Source organism: Patella vulgata, chromosome 6, assembly GCF_932274485.2.
Source record: "Patella vulgata chromosome 6, xgPatVulg1.2, whole genome shotgun sequence".
Lineage (NCBI taxonomy): Eukaryota > Metazoa > Mollusca > Gastropoda > Patellidae > Patella > Patella vulgata.
In genome coordinates this window covers 50988228-51014017 of record NC_065884.2, presented here as the reverse complement: position 1 = coordinate 51014017, position 25790 = coordinate 50988228, and the positions used below count along the sequence as shown (strand labels likewise).

Here is a 25790-nt window from a genome sequence, read left to right as displayed (position 1 = left end):
AATAATACCCCCGTCAGACCGGGGTAGCGTCCTTACTTCGCTGCTACGGCGATGGAAAATAGTTTTAGAGCGCGTTAAGATCGCCATAAGCGTACTGGAAACGCCAGCTATCGTGCTGTAGTCACCATGGTCGCCAATGATCGCTGAGCCACCGCATTTATTTTGAGCATGTTCAAAGCAAACGCCAAGTTTGTAGTTTTTGGGGACATTTTCGCGCGTTGTGTTCACGTTTGCCGACAACCTTGTGCATTTTCTGGTCGCAGAGGCGCAGTAAGGACGCCACCCCGGTTTGACGGGGGCATAAGTAAACCGGTGCCGCATCGCAATTGTATAGGCGTAGGTACATATCACTTACTGTCATACAGCCGAGGCTTGATGTTCGCCCATTCGGACATGGTGACTTTGAGATGAAATTACTTGTATACGCCTGTCAATAAAACTATTTAATGTATGCCGTAAATTAACCAACTCCACTGTCTAATCTAGTGTGGTCTGCGGCAGTGTTTCTCAACCTTTTTGTGCCAACGGCACACCTTGAAACACATGATAAAAGAGCAACACACCTGACTTAATATATATGAAAAATTGATTTTTTTTTGCAAAATAAAAAACATGGCAAATCATAGACGGCATACAACTGTAGCCACAGACTAGTCATAGACACATAGTATGGCTCAAACTAAACGGCACACATAGGAAGATCTCACGGCACACCTGTGTGCCGCGAAACACTGGTTGGCAATCACTGGTCTACGGTAACGTAGCTTCAAAAGTTACCGAGATATGTTGGTTTCATTAAAAATGGTGCGAACTAGCCCCGCTCTCCCCTATAGAATGAATATAAACAAGGGAATGTACGGACTGTTTCTATTTTTCTCGTGTTCTCTTATCTAATGACATTCAATTACTGTATTGAATTGTCAGCTATCCTCTTACAGTCCCATATAACAACTTTTGGTCTTCGAAGGAATTATTAGTGAGCAGAAATTCGCCCATGTATCTGTTATCAGTCGGCACTTCAGCCAGTTATATAGAGGTATGTCCCGTGTTTTCCTTTGGCGTTCGTCACTTCCGATTCGCGAATCCTGTATTACTCAGCTATCGTAGCAGTGATCTTATATTTGGAATGTGTTTAACCAGTTTTATCACATATGTGATAATGACTGGCACCAATATTATCCTTTAAGCAGATACAGTAGTAGGAGGACCTGTCTACTCATTCCATCTTCAACTGTAATTATAATTATGACGATGTAATGAGTATGTTATTCATAATAATTTTTATACTTTAGTTTGCAATTGAAGCCTTTGTTTTTAGCCCAAAAGGCTTTCTGTCCATCATCCGTTGAGTGTAAACAATTTATATTTTTGATGTTTCCTTTGACACCTGACCCTTTTTAATCCTACTATACACTGTCGTATAAATTGATCTTTAAAGGCTATATGTTACAGTATAAAGTGTGCAAAGAATCAGATAAGATTATATTGCATTACTCAATGCTGACATCTTGTAACTTTTGTGATGCTTCATTACTAATTTATATTAAGAAGAAAGATTGTTTTCTCGATTTAAGTTAATTTTGGAATGTAGAATCATCATATTTTGACTTATCTAAAAAAAAAAAATGTAGATTTTTGGAATCAGGTAATGAGTTATCTTAATTTATTGAACAAGATTTTTTGTATGCTTTCATAATTTTACAGCCATTCAGTGTACCTATACATGTACACTTAACTGATAGGCAATTAAAGCCTCTTTGGCCTTTTGTTATTTTACTTTTTGTAGAACTGAATAAGACAGTTAATTAGGCAAGCAATTTGTTTCAATAAATTTTAATTACAGTAATTAGTTACTGAAATATTTTTTTAAGCATTATTCATTAATTAGTCTTTGATTTACACATTTCTCTTGTTTTTAAACCATGCAAATCAAAATACACCCACAAACATGATAATGTTGATATCAACTACTGTATTCAAAATCAAAAATGAAATAGAATACAGGTAGGACAAAGTGTAAAGATTTCACAATGAAAAATGATTAACAAAACAGAGCATAGAAATGACTCAACATACCAGAGAAAAATCTTTAATGTTGAACAGATTGATTATTCTACTGGGTTGCTTGGTCAGAAATTCTAAAACCTGACGGCTAGAGAAGTAGATTATTTGATATGGCAAATAGATGGTCACAATACCAAAGAAATCTAATGAAAAGAATTTTAAACCAATTTTGCAGGGATGTACATGTATATATTGTTACATCATAAACATGTGTTCTAGAGAATAATGAAAATATAAGGCAATTTTGGATACACAGGAGAGTGGGCTATATATAAGGAGGAAACTTGCTTAAAATTACCATTCAGGAGCTTCAGTTTGAAAAGACCAGCTTTGCTGTTTTTGATCAATTCCAAATTAATCACTTTTCTCTGACATACATTTCGGTTCAATTTTCTGTGAAAGTTACTATCACATTGTTTTGAAATTTCTGATTGTTAGTTTCAGAATTATTCCCCTGAACACTTCGAAAAATCTGGTGATGCTCTTGATTGACTTGAAATTTATGCACATCATTCATGTTCTTGAGGTGAAGAAACCTATTGATTTTAAACAATTACTGATTATTACTTTCTGATTTCTTTCCCCTGACTACTTTTTAAAATCTTATTAATGGTTTAGTGGCAAATGTTACTATATCATTGGCATATAAAATTATTTTCTTAAGGATTGGAAAAGGATAGAAATATGGTTGTAAATTGTGTCATTCTGTCGTTTACAGGGAGCCACTATGGCTCAGTGAGTAAAACACTGGCTTGCAAGCCTATGAGATCGTGGGTTCGCTGCCGGTGTTGACTGAGAAAGTTCATCATGATTTTCCAACGTGGTGCAGGATGGAGAGCCTGACCAGAACAACTGTCTAGTCGTTCGAATTGAATGAAAAACAAGGTCCCGTTTACACATTGATATACACGTAAAAACAACCCTTGGCAGTTTGAATTCCGATTTAAAAGGGTGGCGGATGGCCAAATGTTTAATACCTGCACGTTGCATGGCAAGGTCAAGTGGTGTGGTTTTGATTCCCGGTTTGTACTTGACAAGGAGTAAGGTTGCATGTCCAACCACATGGGTTTTCTCCGGGTCCTCCGGTTTCTTCTCTCTGCTAAAAACCCCTATGCGCAAGTGAATAAATGAAATAGAATTGAACCATATGTTAGTCCTGAAATGACCTAGTTTGTGTCATTTGGATGTTAAACCCCATCTCTCACCTCTCTCTCTCTCTCTCTCTTAGAGTTAGCTGTAGCTCCGCTGTCCGGGCAAAGTTTCCCTCATAGCATACTGTATAGCATATACCCGTCTTAGCCCAGTTGGAGCAGAACACTAGGACATTAAACCCCATTTTATTTCATTTCTGTCATTTACATTTTTTTCTGCACACTCAACATGTTGAAATCAGACACAGTGTTTATGCTCATTCGACAAAGAGTTCAACATTTCAACATTGCCAATAATTCTGTTCCAAATTACTGCTCTTGATCGCTTTGAAAAATCTTCTGGGCACTCTAGAGGGTAAATGTATCTGGGGGTTTTTTATCATTGGTGTGTTTTGTTTATGCTTATGAGACAAGGCAGCTTAGTGATTATTTTCGATGATAAGTCTCACAGATGTTGCTCTTGCGGAAATTTCAGAGGCTGAAGTTAACATCCAGTCCACTTGCACTTTTAATGCAGTGGACGTTCATGGGATGAGGATTTCTATTGATTTTCAATGATTATTTTCAGTGTTATTGCCCTTATTTACTTTGAAAATTGTTGTAGTCAGTAGTCAATATGGCTAAACTTGAAATTTACGTGTTGTTTATGGTAGTACTATTAAGAAGGCAATCAGACGGTAACAATTTTAGTTGTTTACTTAAATGGGTTGACTGCTAGGATCATGTAAATGCTCTAGTTAGCTTTAAAAGAATCTCAATGTGACAACCTTTATTGACAGGTTTTACCACATAGTTGTTGTTAGCATATGTTTTGTTTCTTGTCTACCTATCTTTATGTGCCCAAATTAACGGCATGTCTTCTGTCACTGCAAAAAAAAAATCTCATGATTATTGATTTAAGTTGAACATACGAGGTAGCTGTATGTTAATGTCACAAATTGATGTTTACAAAATTCAGGATTAGCAAGGCCATATTTATTGATTTCTTATAGAACAGAAATGTTCTGAGCAGTTCTCTACACATCTCTGATTCTCTATCTGGATGTTAGCCAATTAAGACATGCCACTCATGTCAAACACCTTCCTTCACCAAGACTTGTTTGGTTTCGTGAATTATTCAATACTGAGTTATACATAAGCTGGAATATAGATGAAAACATTTGTATGGAATGAGATCATGCATAGACGAATCTGGTAGTACAGACAGATCTTAGAACCTTTCTTTTAAAAGCTTGTCATTATTGGTAGAAGTAAAATATCTATTATATCCCCACTAAAAGTACTTTGTTTGCTACACTGTAGCTCTTCTTACACTTATACAGTTTTAAAAACTCTTCCTTGAAAACTGAAAATAACACAGTTTATCATGATATATCATATTCAGTTCAGCCTTTTATTTGATGATAAAACCGTGACCAAATGTTCAAATTGGCTTCCATGATCAACACTCAGTATAATAAAAACTGCATTGAAAAGCCTGAGTTGGTTGACATACATGTTTTCAATTCAAAATTATCCTTGATACTTAAAAAAAAATCATTGTTTGCACAATATTGTCATTTGCCCATTAATCGATATTTTAGATATTTTGATAAAATATCACAATATTGCCACATCTGAATATAGATGTGGTTTATTAATAGAATGGAGACTACAGATACAAAATATTGGCAAAAAGTAATCGTTGTCTGGTATTTTCTCGTCATGGTATAAGCGTCTTGTTGACATTTGTCAACCATCTGGCTATGATCTTTCTGAATCCTAACAAATCTTTCATTATCTTGGTACTGGTATTCAAATATGAGAGCCATCGAGATTTATGAATGTAAGTCAAATAAATTCTTTCTATAGTTTTGGATATAAACCGCATAGTTTTGATTTAATATGGAGGAAACTTGCAGATAAATATAGCGGAGTGTTTGTGAAGATTGTTTTTTTTCCCATATTATTTATCTGAAATGTTGGGGTACTTTTGAGAGAATTGTAAATTATGTATATTGCAGGACTTGAATCCCCCCATTCATTCATGTATGTTATGCAAACCTATGTTTTCTGTTTAAGGGGAGCCACTGTGGCTCAGTGACTTAGATGTTAGCTCGCTAACCTGGAGGTCCCATGTTTGATACATGTGTTGGCAGAGAAAGTTCATCAGGATTTTCTGGCGTGCCCCCCTGACCTGGGACAACGAATAGTTGATCATATGGGACAAAAAACCAAGGTCTCGCATACACATAAAAGAACCTTTGACAGTTGGAATTCGATATAAGAGTAGTCAGTAGTTGTAGAACAAAATTTCCCTCAGGGCATATGTCCATCTTTATTAGTCCAGTTAGTGCAGAAGAGTAGGATGTTAAACCTCATTTCATTTGATTTCTCTGTAAGTTAGTGAGGAAGATTAGTGCCACATATATAATTGTCGCTTGGCAACCTTTTTTTATCTAATTAGGTAGTGTTTATGTCTGTCAAACTTGAGGGGGGTTGGATGGCTGAATGGTTAGCGTGCGCGTGCTGTATCATAAAGTCTGTCATTGAGTCGACTGGCGTGGTTTCAAATCCCCGGTTGTATGTGGCAAGGAGTAGGGTCGCCTGTCCAACCTCGTGGGTTTTCTCTGGGTCCTCTGGTTTCCTCCCACTGCTAAAGACTGCTACGCGCAAGCGAATTATGTAAATAAAATTAAACCATATGTTAGTCCCGAAATGACCTAGTTTGTGTCGAGTGGACGTTAAACCCCATTTCTCTCTCTCTCTCTGTCAAACTGGAGGTCTTGGGTTGTAAAATGTACTTGTGGGTTAAGGTTTTGTTGCCTGTGCGTACCCTTGATTTAAATTGGTACAGGAATCCGATTCTAGATCTTAATTGATTAACTGATCATATACCAAGATTAAAGAAAGAGATTACAAATGAGAATACCGGTATTAAAGAATCCTTGATTACTCCAATTGTCTTTACAATCAAAAATCATTTATAGATAAGTCTTTTAGGTAAGTTAATTAAATGTCTATGGATTATGTAACCTGCCTTGTTTTTCTCAATAAATCAATAGTCATGTGATTTAATATGGCTGACCAAGGTGAAGGTTGTTTTTTCTTAGTCATTGTAATTCCTGCTAGAATCTAATCAATAATGGAAAACCATTTCTCCTCTCCATCATGGTTGCTTCATTTTTTCTTGTTATCATCTTGGTGATTAAACAGTCATCTATTTGCACAGATTTTCCATCTGAGAACTATACCGAGACTCAAAAGGCAGCTATCATGATGGATTTTTATAATGTGTCGAACTAAAATCATGACAATTGTTAATGGGTAAGGCTAATTTCTTCGTGTATTACATGATATTCTTATCTTTATAATAGGAATCTGGGTCTATCAGTATCTTTTCTGTTCTGTAACTAAGAGTTTTTGATGAATGATTTACCTTTAAGAATATGATGGGAATTATTATAACTTTCATAGAATAAGTAAATGTTATTGATAATATTATGGAACTGTCTACATAGGAAAAAAGTGCCTGTGTATGTATATTTATTGGGATGGAGATTATTGATTTTGTGTTCAGTAACTACTGGTAGTAAATTGGTTTAGCTAATGGTCTCTTGTGCTATTATAATGTTAAAACATGATGTGAATTTTACAGAGGTTAATACAATTCAGTTTCTCAGTCTGTGAACTTTAGGTTTTGGATTGTTCTAGTTTGTTGATATTATATAACAGAAAATAATAACAGACACAGTCACCAAAACTCTGAAACTAATCTCAAAACTGTACTTTCATTCAGCATGTTTATTGGTTTTTCTATTGTCAGGACTTTCCATCTTAGTCATGCTGCTGGTTCCCTGAAATGAAATTACCATGCTGTTAGTTCATCTTTACAGTTACAATTTCCCAAGTATTAGTCGGTTATTTATTTATGGTGTATTTAGTTTACTCTTTATCATGCGGGTGGTTCAGCCTCATAAACAAAATCTTCCCTAAACACATTCCCAAGACTTTTAAGTTTGCCGTCTGCACATTCCTTTGTGGTTTGAACTTGCCTGTTGTCTGCAACAAAACCCTAACTTGTATGTTTCTTTTGAGAATTACATTATCATAATATGCAAACCCAACAATATATTCTTCCTATGAGGAAAAGAAAGCACAATATGTCAGTTTGCTATTATTGAATTATCCCTATCTCTCAAACCACTATGCCATTTAATGTTTTTAAACCATTTTATCCGCATATCAAATCATCAATTTACACAGCCCGAGTTCAAGTGTAGAAGGGAGAAATACGTTTAGATTTCTCAGGTTTTATAAATGTTTAAATAGAAACACTAGGGAAAACTTATTGAACCATATCTATTTGCATATTTATAGAGGATGACCATAAAGGAAGAAAATTGTTGCATAGTCAATACATTTAGGAAATACATTTAGGAACTTTAATCTACTATCAGTTTTCATTTACACTAGTTCAGATGTGATTTCTTACTTTGCTGTTATTTAATTTTGATAATGTTTAAATTTCTGCATCAGTGGGTATGTATGTTATTATGTGGGACCTACTAATGTTTAAAAGGGTCATGGGAATGTGGTTAGGGAATTAAAAGTCTCTTTAACTATTGTACAATTCTTAGGGGTGGGGGCTGCCTTAGAATGTGCTTATGTAAGATTTTATAAAAACATGAAAGTTTGAAGGAACAGGAAATTACTAGAAAATTGTACATACATGGTAATCTCAAAATGGCCTAATTAAAGAATCCATGAGACATTACATTGCACCTTATTCCGTTCCATAAAATATAAAGAAGGTAACAGTTTTTAATTTCTACTCAGCTCAATTTGGGACTAACAGTGAATGGGAGGTAACCAGAAGAAACCCAAGAGTTAGGCAGGTGACTCGACTCCTTGTGAAGTACAGGCTTGGGATGCATGATTCAATGACATAAATTAGTAAAGACATTTTAAAAAGTTTGTTTCTGCTTCCCTTTTCTTTTCTTTTTTATTTTAAATTCTCCAATATTGTCTGCATCTAGCTAAGACTCGGTGCATCTACCGGTAGTAAAAACTAACATGCATCTAGTCAAAACTCACGTGCAGCTTGTCGTTGGAGACAATTTATGATAAAATGTTTATTCAACAATGAGTATTCATGTGCATACTCTTTTCCTAATGACAGAATTGTCCCTATTGTCATCGGGATGGTGGGGGGGGGGGACTGAATAGTTAGCATGTGCGCGCTGTATCATAATGTCTCATTGAGTCAACTGGTGTGGTTTCGATTCCCTAGTTGTACGTGACAAGGAGTAGGGTCGCCTGTCCAACCTTGTGGGTTTTCTCCGGTTTACTCCCACTGCTAAAGACCCCTACGCGCAAGCGAATTATAAAAATAAAATTCAACCATATGTTAGTCCCAAAATGACCTAGTTTGTGTCAAGTGGACGTTAAACCCCATTTCTCTCTCTCTCTCTCTCTCTCCCTCTTGTCATCATAACTTCCAGTGATGCCATAGATTGTAATAATTTGTATCAGATTAAAGAGTCTACTATTTTCAACAAACCTACCAAATAGGTTTTACTGTTATAATCAGCTATTTCCAGTTATATAAAAATCAACTTTTTTTGAGGCAACAGTACAATTTTTGTGATAAACAAAGACTGGGGTGTTATTTACTTTAAAGAACCGCCTCTTTCATTTGAGAAGAGCAAATAGCTAACAAATTGTTGTACTTTTATGCTTAAAGGTATATTTTCTTGACCGTTGTGTTGACGAAATCATGATATCTTACAAAATTACGATAAAAGATACAGTATTCTTCAAACCAAGCACATTTTAAAAGATACACATATGTAAATGATATGCAGACAGGTTGATGAACATGCTGGCTATAAGCGCAGCAACAGAACAAACTCATGAACAAATGGTCTAGCACTAGTTGATAATGTATAATAATAACCTAATTTAAGTTATTGTGGGCTTATAATGCAACTTGAGACTATAATGGTATTTTCTGGTAGTGAAAATATCATGTACCTTCAAATAGTGGGACCAATAGTTGACCTTATTATTTATGCCCAAGAGAACATATCCTGAATGCTTATTCAGTATTTACTGTGTTTACTTAATAGATACTTGTTAAATAGTAATTTATATAGAGTCAACCGCTTGTAAATTGACACACAGTTTATACAAGTTCAGACAATCCTCAACTGTAATGAAATATATAGGATATATATAGGGTATTTTGTATGTACATGTATGTAGACTGTAGTAGTTAACCAAGAATAATGTTGTATAGCTTGTTAATGTAAGATATGGGTATGATAGAGAAAGCTAGTGAAAAGTTCTAATGTAAACCAGAAACAATATTTTGTATGATATGTATCTCAACTAAATAATGTTTTATTTTAGAACAAATTCTGTGTTCACACCAAAGGAAATAGAGACTTAAACTTTCCCAACCGTAATTGACATCCTTATAGTTACACATGTGCGACAAACCATGTTATGACTGCATGGCATAGGTTTTGTCCTCACACACACATTGCTCAGAACTTATCTTAATTTTATTCAGGCCTTTGCACTTTCCATAAGGTTAGATATATTTCACAAGGCCACCTGCAGATTTCCCCAATGTCACAAGATGTAAACAGGGTTAGGGTGCGTGATTGTGGACGAGGATTGTGGGTTAGAGTAAGGCGTAGGGCTAGGTCTTGGGTTAGGGTTAGCTTTAGCGCTAGCCCTTGTTACATCTCATGACCTATGATGAAATCTACAAGTGGCCTTTTGAAATAGATCTAACCCTTTCCGTAGGGCTTATATATGCACATCCCCATCTAGATATAGACCTTACTAGTCTTGTCATGAAATACACTGTTTCTATACTCTTACAGTAATGTCATGTATTTGATAAAGATATCTGTAAGAATATTGATATAACATCAGGAGTAGTAAATTATCCATAATAATGTTGTGTTATTTTAATGTTGTGTATTCTAAATGTTAACCATTTCATCTTGTAAATGTCATTTAAGAATAACTTTACAAGTGCTTGGTATATCTTCACATAATCTCAATCTTGATATATTTATAGTAACTTTATACCTGACTTTACCTCAAGATTATGAAACTAGTATCTCCACATTTACATACTAGATACTTAGATGAAAATAAAAATTATAGAGATTCTAATCTAAGAATTAGTTCTAAAATTTAAATCATCACACAGATTATTAAAAACTATGCAAGAAATATTTCAAATTTTGAAAAATAGTATTTGGACCTGCTTAGTCATACATACATGTCCATCTTTTATTTCTATTCAATTAAAGTTAATGTACCAAATTTATTATTATTATATCTCTAATTGCAGGGTTCCACTGACAGTTCAACAGGCTTTAAGATGGGCAATTCCAGCTCATCGGAAAACAATGAACCACCAGTACACTACAGCGCACAATATGGAGTGGCATTTGGAACAGATTATCGCAAAAAGAAAGAGACTGTTACTGAAGGGGTCCGTCTGCGTTCAAAACGACGTAACCGACAGCCATCCGTTCAGTCAGACAAAGATTCAGCGATAGGTGTTTCATCAGAATTGGGTCAATCATTCTACAGTGATGCAGGATTTAACCGCGACTCCTTCTATTCTACATGCACCACAGAAAGTGGCTTCGAAAATATGCAAGAATCTTACGACGAATCAACATGTGAGGGTTGTTCACGGAGCAGAGTGTCATCTTTAAAAGGAACATACAGTCCCCGAAGTTATAACGATCGTCATGGTAAATACATACATGAACATATCGATATACCCCAACCCCCCACCACGTCTTCTCAATCTGTAAATAATAAAACTAGTGTATTATCATGTACAATAGACGAAGAAAACTCTCCTTCACACTCCAACTCTCTACCTCGAACTGTTATAGAAGCAGAGAGTTCACCTAGTTCTCTTCCTTCAGAATCTGATACAAACTGGGATAAACTTGATGATAAAAACACGCTGCATTTAGACTATGATCCTTCTTTAGACCAATCTGAATCGTTAAGCAAATTTAGTGGTTGTGCAAGTAGTTTAGACTCTAGTAGTTGGGATGGAGATGATAAAAATTCTCCGCTTCCCAGAAAACACGGACCATCAGATACACAATTTCGACAATCTTTAATGAACAGGTTAAAAGAATGGTCCAATCGCTCTTTTGATTTTGTTTCACGTTCTCCTACACCTGAAGTTGAGTTTCCGGAAGGTTTAATGAGACGAAGTAGGTCTTTAGACCGGCAGATGTCACTTATGACGACTCCAGAAAGTGCTTTATTTGAAAACGAAACATTGGGAGGAAAAACAACTGAAAATTTGGAACACATTGAAGATGAACTTCATGGTATTCAGGATGAGTTTGAAGAAATCACCTCTCAAATAAATGCTTTAATTAATCGTAGCAATAGTCAGGAGGGCATTACAGAATCAGATGGACCTATAACATTCAGAGCTCAGAGCCCTGTAGCTGAACAAGCTTGTTATTTAGTTGATAAAGTGCGACAACATTTCGAACACTCAAATAGTCTTCCATTAACTGATTCTGTTAGTAGTTCACGAGCCAGTAGTGTAGAACTTTCTTGGGATTTAGATGTGGATGATGATATGGTGAAACCTCGACATCGGCGTTTACTGCAAACAGCCAATAATTCCGCAGAAAATTCTGAGTCTAGTAGTGGTGAACATAGTGAGAAGAACTCTCCCTATAGAAAGGCCAGACATTCACCTAGAAGAATTCTTGTTTCTGATGGAGCATCTTCTAAAACAGGAGACAATTCTGAAGTGTTTTTGGATAGTATTGATGAATCTGCTGAATCTCAACCAAAACCTGCTACTAAAATTAACAGTAAGTCATAATATTAGTTTTATTCATGCTGATGATCCTAACTAATACCCTAACTAATAAAACAATGATTTCTTTTAACTTTGGATGAATAATTTTTGGCTTAGTTTTTGGTAAACAAGTATCAGACAATCATTTCAACACGAAAACTTTGCACACACATAAACAGCATGTCTGCTAAGTTGCAAATCCTTCTATGAATAATGCCTATTTCCAGTCCACAGAAATTGTTACGAAACTTACACACCTCTAAACATAGTAAATGCATCTAATTTTCAACATGCATATTGTGATGCTTGGATAACAAAACTTAGTTGTTTTTACATTTCCATTTTGGTTCAGTAATTTTTATATATTCTTATTTTTGCCTTTGACTATATACATTTATTTTTTCATTCTTATGTATAGTATCTTTTTTAAGTTTGTAAAGAGCATCTGGGCACTTAGGTGAAAAATGCACTATATAAATACACCATGATAATAAATAAAACACAATACATGTACTCATCAACTGTGCTAGCATTGCCAGATATTTGTAATTAGAGACTTCTGCATTCTTCTTCAAACTATAGTAACCAGCTGACAACATAGGAAGCATGACACCATTTTTATACGCCCATCGTCCACAATTTCTTGTGAACGCTCTAGCGCCAAAAGTTATCATCCAATTGTTTTAAAATTGATATATGTTGTTTACATTAGTGAGATGAAGAAGCCTATTTAATTTCAATAATTTCCGTTTATTACGTCTAGAGTTATGGCCCTTGTTTCACTTTATTAAACCTTGTGAACGCTCCAATGCCAAAAGTTATCATTCGATCTTTGTGAAATTTATATGCATTATTTAGATTAGTGAAATGGAGAAGCCTATTGAATTTCAGCAATTTCCGTTTATTACGTCTAGAGTTATGGCCCTTGTTTCACTTTATTGATCCTTGTGAACTCTCTAACGCAAAAAGTTATCACCCGATCTTTGTGAAATTTATATGCATGATTTAAATTAGCGAAACGAAAAAGCCTATTGAATTTCAGCAATTTACAATAATTACTTCTACAGTTATTGCCCTTGTTTCACTTTGTCAAACCTTGTTAATGCTCGATTGATGATAGTTATCATCTGATATGTATGAAATTTATATGCATCATTTAAATTTGTGAAACAGGTCTATTGAATTTCAGCAATTTCCGTCAATAATTTCTAGAGTTATGGCGATTGTGCACGTTTGAATGACAAAAATGATCATGTGATCTGTATGAAATTTATATGCATTATTTAGATTAGTAAAACGAAAAAGCCTGTCAAATTTCAACAATTTCTGTAGATTACTTCCAGAGTTGAGACCCTTGTTTCAGTTTGTAGAACCTTGTAAACCCTCAAACGACAAAATTTATAATCTGATCTGTAGGGAACTGTTTTGTAAAGGCCCCCAATTACCTACAAAGGAATAATTATGCGACAACCCTGGATGACCGCTCGGACGATTTAGCTGTTGTGGGCGTATGTTTTGTTGCCTGGCAACCTATCTTATACTAATACAAATGTTTATATACTAATGCTGCTAACAAATATTAGTTCACAATTATATTACATCACAATGCAAGATGAATGTAAACTTAATGCTTCTTATCAATGTAAGTAGTTTGTGTTTCAGAGTTCTACAAATGTTGAGTAATGATGTAAATCTAAACAATAATCTGAACAGATCTCTACTAAACAATGTTTATTTTAGTCAGGATAATACTTATCACATATTTGATCAAATAATTATTAAAATATCAATCTAGACAGACAATTCTTGATGCAGATCTGTTCCTCATTCTTACTACCATAATAATTTTCATGGTAATGTTTCGAATTAAGTTATATATTTTGAAATACAGGGTATGTTTTTTAGTATTTATGTGAATGAAAAATGCTTTTATAAGAGCCCATAAATTACATCTTGACTTTGTGAGATAATGTGTAAAAAACATTTAGTTTGTCTGGTAGTTAATAAAATGAATTAACTGTACATGTACTTCCATAATATGTAAATAAATCTAGCATAGTTACAAAACTAGTTTAAAGTGAGAAGAAATTACATGAGTTACTGGTCAAGTTAGCCTACTCAACAAATTTGTTAGTACATGTTGCTTCAATTATGCTTTAAATGAATTTTATCAACTTTGCTGAATTGCATATAACAATACTTGTTAACTGGGTGTCAAGTCTTTAAATGACCTTGAAGATGACATTTTATAAACCACCAGTCTCCTGCTAATATCCTCGTAAAGGTATTACCACCAGTATTTTGGTAAAATTAGAACAGAACAGCCATTTACACAAGGGTTTTCCCAACATTAGAATAGCTGTGCATGAAAATCTGAAACATATTGTTTAAACAGGACATTAATTTAGACAATAACAGTACCTGCCTATCTAGTTGATAGAGGAATTTCCTACCTAAAACATGGTCTTCTGATTGTTACTGTATAAATGTGAGAGAAAAACAATATACTATATTCCAAATAATTACATTAGGCCTGCAGCATGTTACATATTTCATTATTGTTTTGCAAAAATATGAATGAAATTGTAAAATAATTTTAGTTTGTTGCATATTATGCAGTTATCAAAGTATAATTTTCCATTCACTGATTTTTCAAGCTACTGCCCTTGATCAGTTTTAAAATTTTTGGAAAATACAATTATTTTCTTATTGATTTGAAATTGATACACAGTGTTTTATGAGACGAAGAATCCTATTGATTTTCAACAATTCTTGAAAACTGGAATTACTCAAATTTATCGTCTAATCACAGCAGGTACATGTTTTGTTTTAAGCTTAATTGTTAGCATCATAAAGAACTAGAAGCCAATCAAATTTTAATTATTTATGGCAATTACTTCATGGTATATTACTCTTGAGCTGTTTTTAGTGTGACAACATTTGTGAACTGCTAGGACAACGTATCTGCTGTAGACTTAGGTTTCATTGCCTGGCAACCTATCTTTACACATGCTCTTTTGACCATTAACCAGTTTTATCATTGGAAACATTAGCTTATATAATTCTCTTCCATATTCGTTAAATCATAAAATACTTTCATTTCAACAGAAATTGAAATGCACAGATTACCTTGGGTCTTATGACCTGCAAACAGTGTTGATTCAAGACATTTTTGGATGGGATTTGACACCTTATTTATTTCTGCCATGGTGCTAATATCTTTTGTAAGCTTAACCCACCATTTCCATGGTATATCACCATTTTCAGAAGTCCTGTATCCACAACGGCTCCTAATATTCTCTAACCAAAATACTGATTAAATCATATTTGTAATTTTGTTTTTTAACAGAAAAGATGAATATAGGTGAAGCTTTAGATTTAGAAGAATATGCTGATAAAGAATGGAAGGGTGATACAGATAGAGCTAAAACAATAAAACAGGTAGGCACCTACATGTTATTTTTTTTACGATCAGAATTCAGATAGTTATTAAAAGTATTGGTAGATTTGTTTACACCTTAGAAAGAGGTACCAATATTAAAAATGTAATATAGTTAAAACTTCTAGTCATTCTGTTGGGATGAAAAAAAAACGGGTCCTTTGACAAGTTGGCATGTAAAAGAACCCTTGACAATTGGAAATGAGAGTATGACCTAAGCCCGTCTTCATTAGTTTGGATGGAGCAGAACAGTAGGACTTTAAACCCCCTTTCGTTTCATTTCATTTTATAAAATGAATATGCTTGTATCTTTCTATTATAATAGCCAAAAGTATCAAAATAGCTCCTAAAATTCCTCATTTTGTTTTGTTTTAAAAAAGAAGAAAACTATGGATATGAACTATATACGTCTTTCTTTCATTATTTCAGGGTTATAAAGAAGTTATAAAGACGATGAAGTGTAAACATTTACGACAAATCAGGGGAGATAACTATTGTGCTATACGAGGCGCTTTATATCAAATGTTAACTACAGGTAGTGCTAGCATGGAACAATGGCCTAGTGTAATGAATATTATAGACAAATTAAAAGAACTTTATGAAGATCCTACCACTGGACTTGCTAACTGGACATTTGGTAATCGGTTTCCAGTTGATACTGATAAATTATCAATGATATGCAAATGTGTCTTGACCCTCTACTCCACAGTAAGTAATTCTTTTGCTTCTAAAATTACACTGGACACAGATACCAGATTTTGCATACTTTGTTAGGTTGTGGTTTTCAAGGTTTTGGGGTTTCATTTCACTGAATTGTTCAATACAACTTTACGTACACTTAATGAAACAGGCCCCCAGTGGTTAATTTCCACACTGAAGTTGCATTTCAAGCCAGGATTTTGAAACCCTTGTAAACTACAATAGTGTAAAAGTTGAATCTCTAGAAGGAATATCGCCCAAAAATGGTTTAACTCTGTTCGATATTTACAAAGATATGATGGTTTGAAATTTTACATCATTTGTCATTCTCTGCAAATGGGATTTTGCCAAACAGCCACAAACCAAAACAACCAAATTCATTTTGGTCAAAACAGCCACAGTAAGAAATTTGTCGTTTGTTTTTTTATGGTCGATATCTGTTTTGATGAGATTTTTGTTTCTTTCTGGTTAAAGAACATTTCGTCTATGTAAGTGTTATTAATGTTAGGTAAAATGTTTAAATGGGTCCTCTTTATAATCAGATTGAATCCAACCTGGGAGATCATCTCCAGTTGATATTGTTTTTTAAAATTAAATCTTAAATATTTAATTTGAGTACATTTTAGCGTGGATAATGCTATGAAAGATTTGATATTGTCAGAAAATTGCAAACAGAAAACAATTTATCAAATTGAATGTTTAACAGCTTCTCTGTAAATCTAGAATCCAGTTATAGAATATGAAAGGGTTTAACGCCCACATAGTAGTAGTGACTTGTGGTTTAACATCTGCTTCCACAATAGTGATATCGCAGTTTGGCCCTCAACAAAACTAGGTCTTTTTGATGGTCCAATTGAACCTTGCAATCATGAGCCATTATTTAATTGGCTGATGAGCATAGTGTGACTGCCAATGAAGGCTTACAAAACAAATAGGTGTTGAAAATATTGCACATTATTATATGTATGGTTCGTTAAATGTATGAAAGTAGACCAAAAAAAAAACGCATATGAGGGTTAAATTTATAACATTAATTGGATTAAAATAACAAGAACTAAATGGAAAAAGTGACAGGGTGGCACCTTGAACCCTTGTATTGAGACATTGCCCTTTTGTGGACCCCATTAGTCAATCCAGAGAAATGTTTTTATACATGTACGCCCACATTGAAATGTGGTCATAAATTGCTGTCGCTCCCATCCATCCATACATCAGTCCGCCGTCCACAATTGCTTGTGCAAGCTCTAGAGTCTAAAGTTAATTGATTGACTTTAAATTTATACACAGTGTTTAAGGTCATGAGACAAAGAAGGCTATTGATTTTCGACAATTTCGGATAATTACTGCCAGAGTTATGGCCCTTGATCAGTTTGAAAAATCTTGTGGTTGCTCTAGAGGGTAAAGTTGCTATCCAATAGACTTTATACAGTGCCTGGATGACTTAGATGCTGTTGGCGTATGTTTCATTGCCTGGCAACCTATCTTTAAAATAACTGAGTACTTCTTATTTTTCAGGTCGAATTAGTCAATAAAATTGATTCTTATGATGAAAAAGTGAAACAAACTTTAAACTCGCTGAATTCTCATCCTGATACTGATGTTGAACTGATGGAAGGTGTTAAACTGTTGATGTTGGTTAAAGCAGTAGAGTTATTTAAAGACAATCAAAAAGGAAAAGATCTTCCTATATTTGCGTGTTTAATGTTTGCTAGAGATACATCGGAAACACTTAGCAGTTTTGTAGCCAATCATCTAAACCCTGTTGGTGATAGTGGAGGATTAGAACAGGTAGGGATTTTTTCCTATCATACAGGGTATTGCATAAATAAAAATATGTCTAGAAAGTAAAATTGGCTTGTAAATCAGTGAGATTACAATCTGGAATTACCTTTTTGCAGAAACATCATTGACAAATTTTAAGAAGTGTATTTTGTTTTGGTGAGAAATATTGGGTCATTCAAGCATTTTATTTTCAGATGCTTAATTTTGTTTTTGAAGCCTTACGACTAAAACAATTTTTGACTTAAAATATGTGTCATAATTGTATTTTTCAGGTTGAAATGTGTTTATTGGGTCAGACAATAGGAACAGTGATATCTGTTGCCCGTCTGGCACAGTTTGGAGCAGAAGACTTTTTATGTAAATTTCCCGATGATTCACCATCTGATTGGTCAATAATATCTTTAATAGCAGAAGATGACAGACATTACAATGTGCCTATCCCCTAATTTAATAGTGATAATATTTATAAACATTAGTTGTACATATATATTAGGTGATTTTTTTATATGTACAGTATTTTTACCATGTAATAATATGTAATTGTTGTTGGAAATCAAGGGAAAACCTAAAATAAATCAGATAGACAATTGATCCATGATAATAATATGCATTAATAAAAGTTATATTGTTATTTATACTCAACTAACATACAGGATATATATATTTTATGACACTTTATTTGACATTTCATCCATCTTTCATTTCATTATTCAAATCGGATCATATGGCATAAACTAGCCAATATTATTTCTTTGTGAAAATTTTTGGAGGCTATCAAAATATGTAATAACTGGTAAAAAGCTGTTGATGAGATTTTGAATTATTTATTACATTGTGATGCAATTAACTTTTTCGTACTGTTCAGTTTTCTGGACATTTCGCTCCTTATTGGATTTTAACAATTAAGGGATTTGATAGTTTAAATTTTTTTATAAAAATCTTTTTAATGAACATTTTACAGTCCGAAATGATTTGCAAAATGATTTGGAAAAAGCATTTATAAAATAATACACTGCACACCTTTAGTAATTGTATGAACAAAACGCTCTTCATGACCCAGTAATTAATAGTTAACTTAAAGAAACCCACTTGAAAACCTTTAGAATTATTTTTTTTTTTAGAGCTGCTGATCGTCATTTGAATTTTTCAGACTATCTAATTTTTCACTGGTGCTTTAATGTATTCAAATTGATTATTTAACATTTAATTAACAAAACACAATCAAAATAATATCATTTTAACCAGAGTTACATCAATTTAATTTGGCAAAGATTGCATGTGGCGCTAGCTAATTTTGATCACATGCTGTATGGTCTATAGAAGGTGCTGCATGTTGAAAAATTTCAATGAACCCTATCATTGTAAATAGTAAAAAGAAATGAACCATTTTTGGACTATTCCTTTTAAATGTTCACAATACGGAAGGCCTAATCTTGAAGGAATTAAAAATCACTCAAATGACGATCAGGGACTAACAAATAAATCTATATATAAAAATAATAATGGTTCCTGTAATTGTGAAATGTGCCGTTTGAATGGCTGTTCCACATATTTTGTGAAAGTACCATTTTAAGATTTTTTTTATTAGTGTAATTTTCGTTTTACCTTGCACTTTCGTTATCCCAATGCAATTTTTTGTTTAATTTTATTAAATTTGTTTTGTTGGCAAGGTTTGTCATGAAGGGCAAATATTGTTTTGGTTTCATTTCACCCATTTTTATTCTGTTTTTCATGTAAATAGTCTACTTCAATTATTAAACTTTATTTTCATATTTGTAGATAACGGGAGATATTTTATTTTAGGTATTTTATTTATTTTTGTCATTTCCAGTTTATCTTTTCTTCTTTTTTTTTTAAATTATTTAAAAACCATGTAGATATGCAAATATATAGATTATGATTTGTAAATATCTTTTATATGTAGTGAGAAACTAGATTATTTATTTCCATTTTTAATCAGAATGAATAGTTTTGGCACTTCATTCTGCCATCAAACAATGATTCACTAGCAAATTAGAACCCAGAATTGTTTATTGACAGGATGGGTGGTGTCAGAGTATATAGTTTAATGTTTAATTCCCAGCTCAGTCTATTTTGGGGGGCAAATGGTTTTTTTTATGTCAAATTTTCATGTAGCTGGTGGCTTTATGAATTCTTTGATATCAACATTCTTTATAGGGTAGTAAAGTTTCAAAGAGAAGAATTTTCCCTTGATTTCTCATGACATGCATCATTTTTGATGTGGGCATTATGATAGATAACATGTAGTAAACCAAATATTACAGTAGTAATAATCACTTGTACATTAGGGACCATAAATTATTATAACATACAGATAGTATTATACTTAATGATCATGTCAGTTGGTGCTGTTAATAATTTAGATAATAGTTAATATTTAGCCATGGGTAAAAGTGCCATATATTTCATTTATTTAAGATTCTAGTTTTACAGTAAGTTTCATTCGTTAGTGGTTACTTCTTGCTGTGCAATAGAATGTATGATATTATGTTCAACTGTATTGAGAACGGTGAAGTATTCACTAAATGTTTATCTATGCACTTTGTAGTGATATAAATAACACAGTACATAATAAACAATTCAGCCGTACTAATTTATTTGTAGCAGCGCCAAATACAATTATTGTAATCCGACATCCATTTGTTTACAGTCGAACAATAAAAATTACAGTTCTATTGTTAATTTATTGTAATCAAATTTTTTTTTTCTTATTAGCAAATGAATTTAGGCCCTTGATATTGTGTTTTTCGGCAAGGTAGGCTCAAGTAGTTTGAATTTAGATTAGTAGGCATTTGGATGTAGGTTGCTTGTAAATTGTAATATATATATATTAATACAATATAGACTGTTATACTGTATTTCCGCAATGAATTCGGTGTACATAGGCTTTAGGGAATGAAATAAGTCAATACCATTTAAAGTTAAATTTCAATTCATTGAAGTAGTCATACAAAATGGTAAAATTTAAAGAAACTCAAACAAACTTGTAATCTCTTGTCAGACTATGTAGTTTGACCAAACACTGCCTTTTCTCAAAGAGGTAGTCTTATCCTGGGACTAATGTAAACAATCTGGAAATGAATCTGACCAAGAACTAGATAGAAACATTAATCCAAATGACTATGCCAAGTGTGTGATAGGGTGTGATTCCATATAACTCTAGAGCTGTTCAGCCTGTGTGATGGAAGTTGTTATTTTAATCCAGTAATAAAACTGATCAATTTTAATTGGTGTTATTTAATTCTGTCTGGCACTATGCTGCAGTACCTGCACAGGTGCCAAATCAGTTACGGGCAAGTGAGGGCAGCTTTTCACGAATACGGATAGGGGAGGTCGTAGATTGCGAACAAACATTTGGGTGTCTGGTCTGGGTGGTGGTGATGTTAGGTTCTTTTGACAATTTTAGTGCTAGAGTTTACATAAATTAAACAAGTTTTGTAATGTATTCATCTGAATATCATATAAGCACATGAAGCCAAGTCCAGGGTAACAATGACAACCGTGAGGCTGATATCCTCGCTACAATCTCAAATTAAGGTTTTGATGTAGCGACACCGAGTGTCACCGATTTCTCTCAATTAGAATCAACTTTATCGTGTCCCAAACTATCAACTAATGAAATTGCTTAGCTTTATCGGAAATTGTTAATCATCCAATTTGGTCAAGGCATTCACCTCAAGAACATTTGTGTTCCAAATTCTTAACCTACCTAATCGTTTATCACTACTTTGCCCAAGCAGAAAATTCTCATCATTAAACTCAAGGTATTAATGCAATGAAAACTATATTCCTCGAATTTTGTCACTCTCCCCCAATTTAAATCCAAATTATTGTGTTCTAAAGTCTCCACCTGTTAAATTGTATTTATTAGTCGTAGTGGAAAATGTTCATCAATTTTTATTGTTCTACATTCATTGAACTTACAATGAAAAAACCTCTAAAGCACTACTGCCAAACTGATTAGCGGTTAATATTCGCCTAGTCGCTACTATCACTGAAAGAGAGACTAATTAGACCTCCGTATTACCTTATTTTCTTCCCCAAATTAATTTCTAAAACAATTTTTGTCCCCCGCCTTTCGTAGAAATCAGGGGACTATTAAATGGGTCCGTCACACTTTTTGGGACACAACTCTTTCTAATTGAGCTAGAATGTTCAAATTTGGTGTAGGTGTTTATTAGGTCAATGTCTTGATGGAGTTCGAAGATGAGCATTTTCTGCTTAGTGGAAGCAAAGATAAGCAATTTGATTGGTTGATGCTTTGGGACACGATAGCGTTATAATTAAGAGAAAGTGATGAAACTTGGTGTATAGTTTCATTACATCAATACCTTGATAATGATCATTTTCTGCTCCGGGTAAGCAGAGCGATAAGCAATTTGATTGGCCTAGACTTTGGAACACAATAACTCTCCTAATTGAGCTAGAATGTTCAAACTTGGTGTAGGTGTTTATTAGGTCCGTGCCTTGAATGATGGAGTTCGGGGATGGGCATTTTCTGTTTAGGGTAAGCAGAGATAAGTAATTTGATTGGTTGATGCTTTGGGACACGATAACTTTAGTTATAATTGAGAGTGAGGACACTTGGTGTATAGCTTTATTACATCAACATCTTGACTAAGTTCGATCGATGATGAACATTTTCTGCTGAGGGTAAGCAGAGCGATAAGCAATATAATTGGTCGAGACTTTGGAACACAATAACTCCCCTTCTAATTGAGCTAGAATGTTTAAACTTGGTGCATGCGTTCATTAGGTGAATGCCTTGATGGAGTTTGGTGATGAACATTGTCTGCATATGGTAAGCAGAGATAAGCAATCTGATTGGTTGATGCTTTGGGGCACGACAACTTAAGTTTTAATTAAGTGAGAGTGATGAAACGCCGAGTATAGATTCATTATATCATTACCATGAATAAGTTCGATGATGAGAATTTTCTGCTTAGACTAAGGAGCGATAAGCAATTTGATTGGTCAAGACTTTTAATTGTGGTAGAATGTTTAAACTTGATGCAGATGTTCATTAGGTGAAAGTCTTGACTGAGCTCAATGATTAACATTTCAAAGCTAAGTAGATCTAAGTAATTTCATTGGTCGATGCTTTGGGACAAGCTAACCTTGACTATTATCACATATAGAGAGTGATGAAACTTAGTGTATAGTTGATGATCAGTTTGATTGCTTGGTACTTTTGAAAAAAAAATAAATGTGCTATTAATTAATATGTGTCATCTATTTATTTTGGGATTTCGGCGGGGGACATCAGCCTCACTGTTGGCTTGTTAAAATATTACGGTAAGAAACAAAAAATAAAGGTGTTTATTTCATTTTCGCCATAGCCAACGCCGGATTAACCAGGGGGCACCATGGGGCCCACCACATTAGAGGGCCCCCCCCAAAATCTCAGTTGCGCGCCTCGAGCATGGTCAGACCCAGGACTCCAACGGCCGGTGACCTATTGACGGGGCCCCTCTGATGCTCCGAGATGTTTTTTTAGTGGATCGCCGGAATTCAACGTGAATTATCAAATTCTAATGAGAGTACTGTCTTGTACGTGGTTGGATCTTGCAGGCGAGTGTGCCTTGGCAACTTTCCCGGAAACTTGAAGATTTTAAAAAATAAACGCTTATTGTGGCTTTATCTGGTGTGACACATGGTCTTTTATTGTCGCGAGATCTTCTTTCGGACCGAACATCGTCTAACTAGAATTATCGTATAACTCGAACAAATTACCCGTCCCCATCAATCGAGTAGCACGAATTTTGCCTCAGATTGACGTACGATTGTATATAAGCTGTAGTTGTGGTTGTTGATATTTGTTGTGGGTATAAGCTGAATTTGATGAGATGCACATCATGATCACACGAAATATTCAGATTTCTTGATTAAATCATGTATTACCATTTGGTACTTACAGTGTTAGACGTTCGTCAAAAATCGAGTCCGGCACGGTCGTAACGTTACGGCCTCCATTCATCAATTCATCTTGGGCGATATAATACGATTCCGAATCAAGTGACCCCGTTATTTATCACTGAGCCATCATTTCATAGAACTCGCATGGATTTGTCCACTGAAATAACGCCAGAATGCGCTAATTTTGTGGCAGAATTTTATTTTTTTCTGGGGGAGGTACTTCTAAATGGCTCTGACACAAGTGCCTGAAATGCCAGGAAATCACGTTTCCGGCCTCCAATTTCTGAAAATTTCGGGGCTTCGCGCCATCGGTGATCAGAGGCTCCCACCATGGTTAATCCGGCGTTGGCCACAACACTTGATTGTAGCCTACATCAAGCATCTAAATTTGCTGCGCAGCCAAGGAGTATACAGAGATAAAATTAATATAATCGATACCGATTGAAGATTCCAACAGCATTTGTAGTCCATTCAAGGGCTATTACTATCATGTCTGCATATCGTAATTATGACTCCATCCATTGACCCGTATACCTTCTCTAGAAATAAGATTTCTGAAAATCGAGTTTATTTATACACATTTTGTTTCGAAAACTTATGGTAACTGATGAAACTCAAATGCCCATATCTCAGTCCATTTTCAAGCTACAGACCACAAATTTTGCAGTTTCTACATGTACAATAACATATTTTTTCCAGATTTCGAGGGGGTCAATTTCCCACTTGACATGGAATGACCCTATATTGATTTAATGAAACTTTACCCTTCAAGACATTTGACTATTATAATAAACATCTACACCAAGTTTGAATATTCTACGGTAACAGTTACCAGGGTTGGACAGTCGTACGGACTAATCCATTGCAACAGTTCCCTGCCCAGCTTTCTCAAAGAAAGGTTGCCAGGCAACGAAACATACACCCACAGCAGCTAAATCGTCCGAGCGGTCGACAAGGGTTGTCGTATATTTATTCCTTTGTAGGTAATTGGGGGCCTTTACAAAACAGTTCCATACTGATCAGATTATAAATTTTGTCGTTAATGAGGGTTCACAAGGTTCTACAAACTGAAACAAGGGTCTCAACTCTGGAAGTAATCTACTGAAATTGTTGAAATTTGACAGGCTTTTTCGTTTTACTAATTTAAATAATGCATACAAATTTCATACAGATCACATGATCACTTTTGTCATTCAAACGGTCACAAGGTTCACAATCGTCATAACTCTAGAAATTATTGACTGAAATTGCTGAAATTCAATAGACCTGTTTCACAAATTTAAATGATGCATATAAATTTCATACATATCGGATGATAACTCTAGAAGTAATAAACGGAAATTGCTGAAATTCAATAGGATTTTTCTCTTGACTAATTTAAGCGACATATGTAAATTTCATACAGATCAGCAGAGCATTAGAGCGTTCCCATGGTGCAACAAAGTGAAACAAGGGTCATAACTGTAGAAATAATTGACGGAAATTGCTGAAATTCAATAGGATTCTTCATTTCACTAATTTAAATCATGCATATAAATTTCACAAAGATCGGGCGATGACTTTTGGCGTTAAAGTATTCACAAGGTTCAATAAAGTGAAACAAGGGCCATAACTCTAGACAAAATTAACGGAAATTGCTGAAATTCAAAAGGCTTCTTTGTTTCACTAATTTAAATCATGCATATACATTTCACAAAGATTGGGTGATAACTTTTGGCGTTACAGCATTCACAAGGTTCAATAATGTGAAACAAGGGCCATAACTCTAGACGTAATAAACGAAAATTGCTGAAATTCAATAGGTTTCTTCATTTCACTAACTTAAATATTGAATATAAATTTCACAAAGATCGGATGTTAACTT

At 34.2% G+C, this 25790-nt stretch overlaps 1 protein-coding gene across 2 annotated transcripts in view; it reads left to right on the top strand.

The window, feature by feature from the left end:
* LOC126824694 (uncharacterized) overlaps window positions 1–21237 on the top strand; it is a 46540-nt gene extending 25303 nt beyond the window's left edge. For both annotated transcript variants that reach the window (XM_050554015.2, XM_050554014.2), the window contains exons 4-8: window positions 10570–12082; window positions 15419–15510; window positions 15938–16216; window positions 17723–17995; window positions 18262–21237. In XM_050554015.2, the coding sequence (XP_050409972.1) occupies window positions 10570–12082; window positions 15419–15510; window positions 15938–16216; window positions 17723–17995; window positions 18262–18435 (2331 nt within the window). In that variant the 3' untranslated portion in view covers window positions 18436–21237. The remainder of the gene's footprint in view (window positions 1–10569; window positions 12083–15418; window positions 15511–15937; window positions 16217–17722; window positions 17996–18261) is intronic.
* The last annotated feature ends 4553 nt before the right edge of the window (window positions 21238–25790 follow it).